The following is a 1,666-nucleotide window of genomic DNA, read 5'->3' on the forward strand; positions in this document are numbered from 1 at the left end:
GAGTGCAGAGCTTCGTGACCACAGAGCGTGTGAACGTTGTGATCAGCTGTTTTAGCGCAGTGCTGCTGTACAGGCCGACGTTAACAGCAGCCCTGTCTTTGCACACGGAGACCGACTCCGTCGTCCGGTGATCCAACCGCCTTATGGAAAAGCTTCACATATACATCGGTACGCAAATGCGCTTTGTGACACAAGTGACGGTACGCATTTCAGATTGTTGCCGCGCATGCGTACCTGCGTACCACTTATGTGCACCCCTGCTTATTACAGCTTTTTTTGTTGAACAAGCTTAAATATTTTTAATTTAGAAATGATCTCAAGCAGGTTCAGATATCTGTCAGTCATCCTGAATCACGTTGAAGTGCAGATCTAAGCGTTCTTCTTGACCTTTAAACACGTGTGTGTGTGTGTGTGTGTGTGTGTGTGTGTGTGTGTGTGTGTGTGTGTGTGTGTGTGTGTGTGTGTGTGTGTGTGTGTGTGTGTGTGTGTGTGTGTGTGTGTGTGTGTGTGTGTGTGTGTGTGTGTGTGATGCAGTTGGTGCACTGCATACATTATACATGTATAGTTGTGCAAGAAAGCATGTGTAACTAAGTGGATATTTGAATTGAATATGAGCCACCTCATTATTTATTAGATGTGTTCTCTCTGATCTAAAATTAGCTCGCCACCTGACCAGAACCAAAGGAAAACTGAAAGATCAGACAATTTGATGTGACTTTACTTTTTGACTTCTAGGATTTATTTAGTGGCACAAAAATATTATTACATTCTAAACCCAATCTATCAGAATACTTTAGTTATCTCAGGGGAAATTTGGTTTTGTGACCGTTGCTTCATTTTGAAACAAAGGACAATGACATATTTATATAAACATACACATTTAGAGGAAGATAATATAGAATTAAGTTATTTATAAACACAAAAGAAGTGAACATTTTCAATTTAAAGATAAAATAGAATACAAATATGTATTTAAAGAAGTGATGGTTAAAATGGTCACATTGTACTACAATAACAAACACTTAAAGCATCAGTTTTCAAATGTAAGTTTTACATTTTAACAGCTATTTTAGGTGTCTTTTAGCTTGCGTAACAGCCATAAATATCTAAACACACCCCCTCCTCCCCTCCTGCAGACCGCCCAGGTGTTCAGGATCACGCTCGGATCGAGGCCCTCCAAGACCACCTGTCCGAGACCCTGCAGGCCTACATCCAGCTGCACCACCCAGGAGAACGGCTGCTCTACGCCAGGATGATCCAGAAGCTGGCGGACCTGCGCAGCCTCAACGAGGAGCACTCCAAGCAGTACCGCTCTCTCTCCTTCCAGCCGGAGCACAGCATGCAGCTCACCCCACTGGTGCTGGAGGTGTTCGGCAGCGAGGTCTCCTAGACCCTCTGAGCCCCCTACGGTGGAGAGGAGATAGGAGACCCTCTTAGGGTAGAAATGGAGAGAGAGGGCAGAGGGCGTGCTGGAGCGACTTAATGGAGGTGTGAAGCTAGTGGAAGAGAGAGAGAGGTGTGTGTGTGTGTGTGTGTGTGTGTGTGTGTGTGTGTGTGTGTGTGTGTGGCTGTCTGACGGGCAGACAGCTTGACAGCTTGACAGAGCTCATCTGTGGCAGTCGCCCTCTTGTGTGTTATCAATGACTCCCAAACGGGCTGCCAATCA

The 1,666-nt window shown here is 45.3% G+C and overlaps 1 protein-coding gene across 1 annotated transcript in view; it reads left to right on the forward strand.

The window, feature by feature from the left end:
* The window catches only part of vdrb (vitamin D receptor b), a 21,408-nt gene extending 19,839 nt beyond the window's left edge, over nt 1-1,569 (forward strand). The window contains 1 exon segment of the mRNA XM_010775955.1: nt 1,137-1,569. Within this exon segment, the coding sequence (XP_010774257.1) occupies nt 1,137-1,390 (254 nt within the window). The 3' untranslated portion in view covers nt 1,391-1,569.
* Nucleotides 1,570-1,666: the final 97 nt, after the last annotated feature.

Source organism: Notothenia coriiceps, unplaced genomic scaffold (genome assembly GCF_000735185.1).
Source record: "Notothenia coriiceps isolate Sejong01 unplaced genomic scaffold, NC01 NC01_scaffold00016526, whole genome shotgun sequence".
Classification (NCBI taxonomy): Eukaryota; Metazoa; Chordata; class Actinopteri; order Perciformes; family Nototheniidae; genus Notothenia; species Notothenia coriiceps.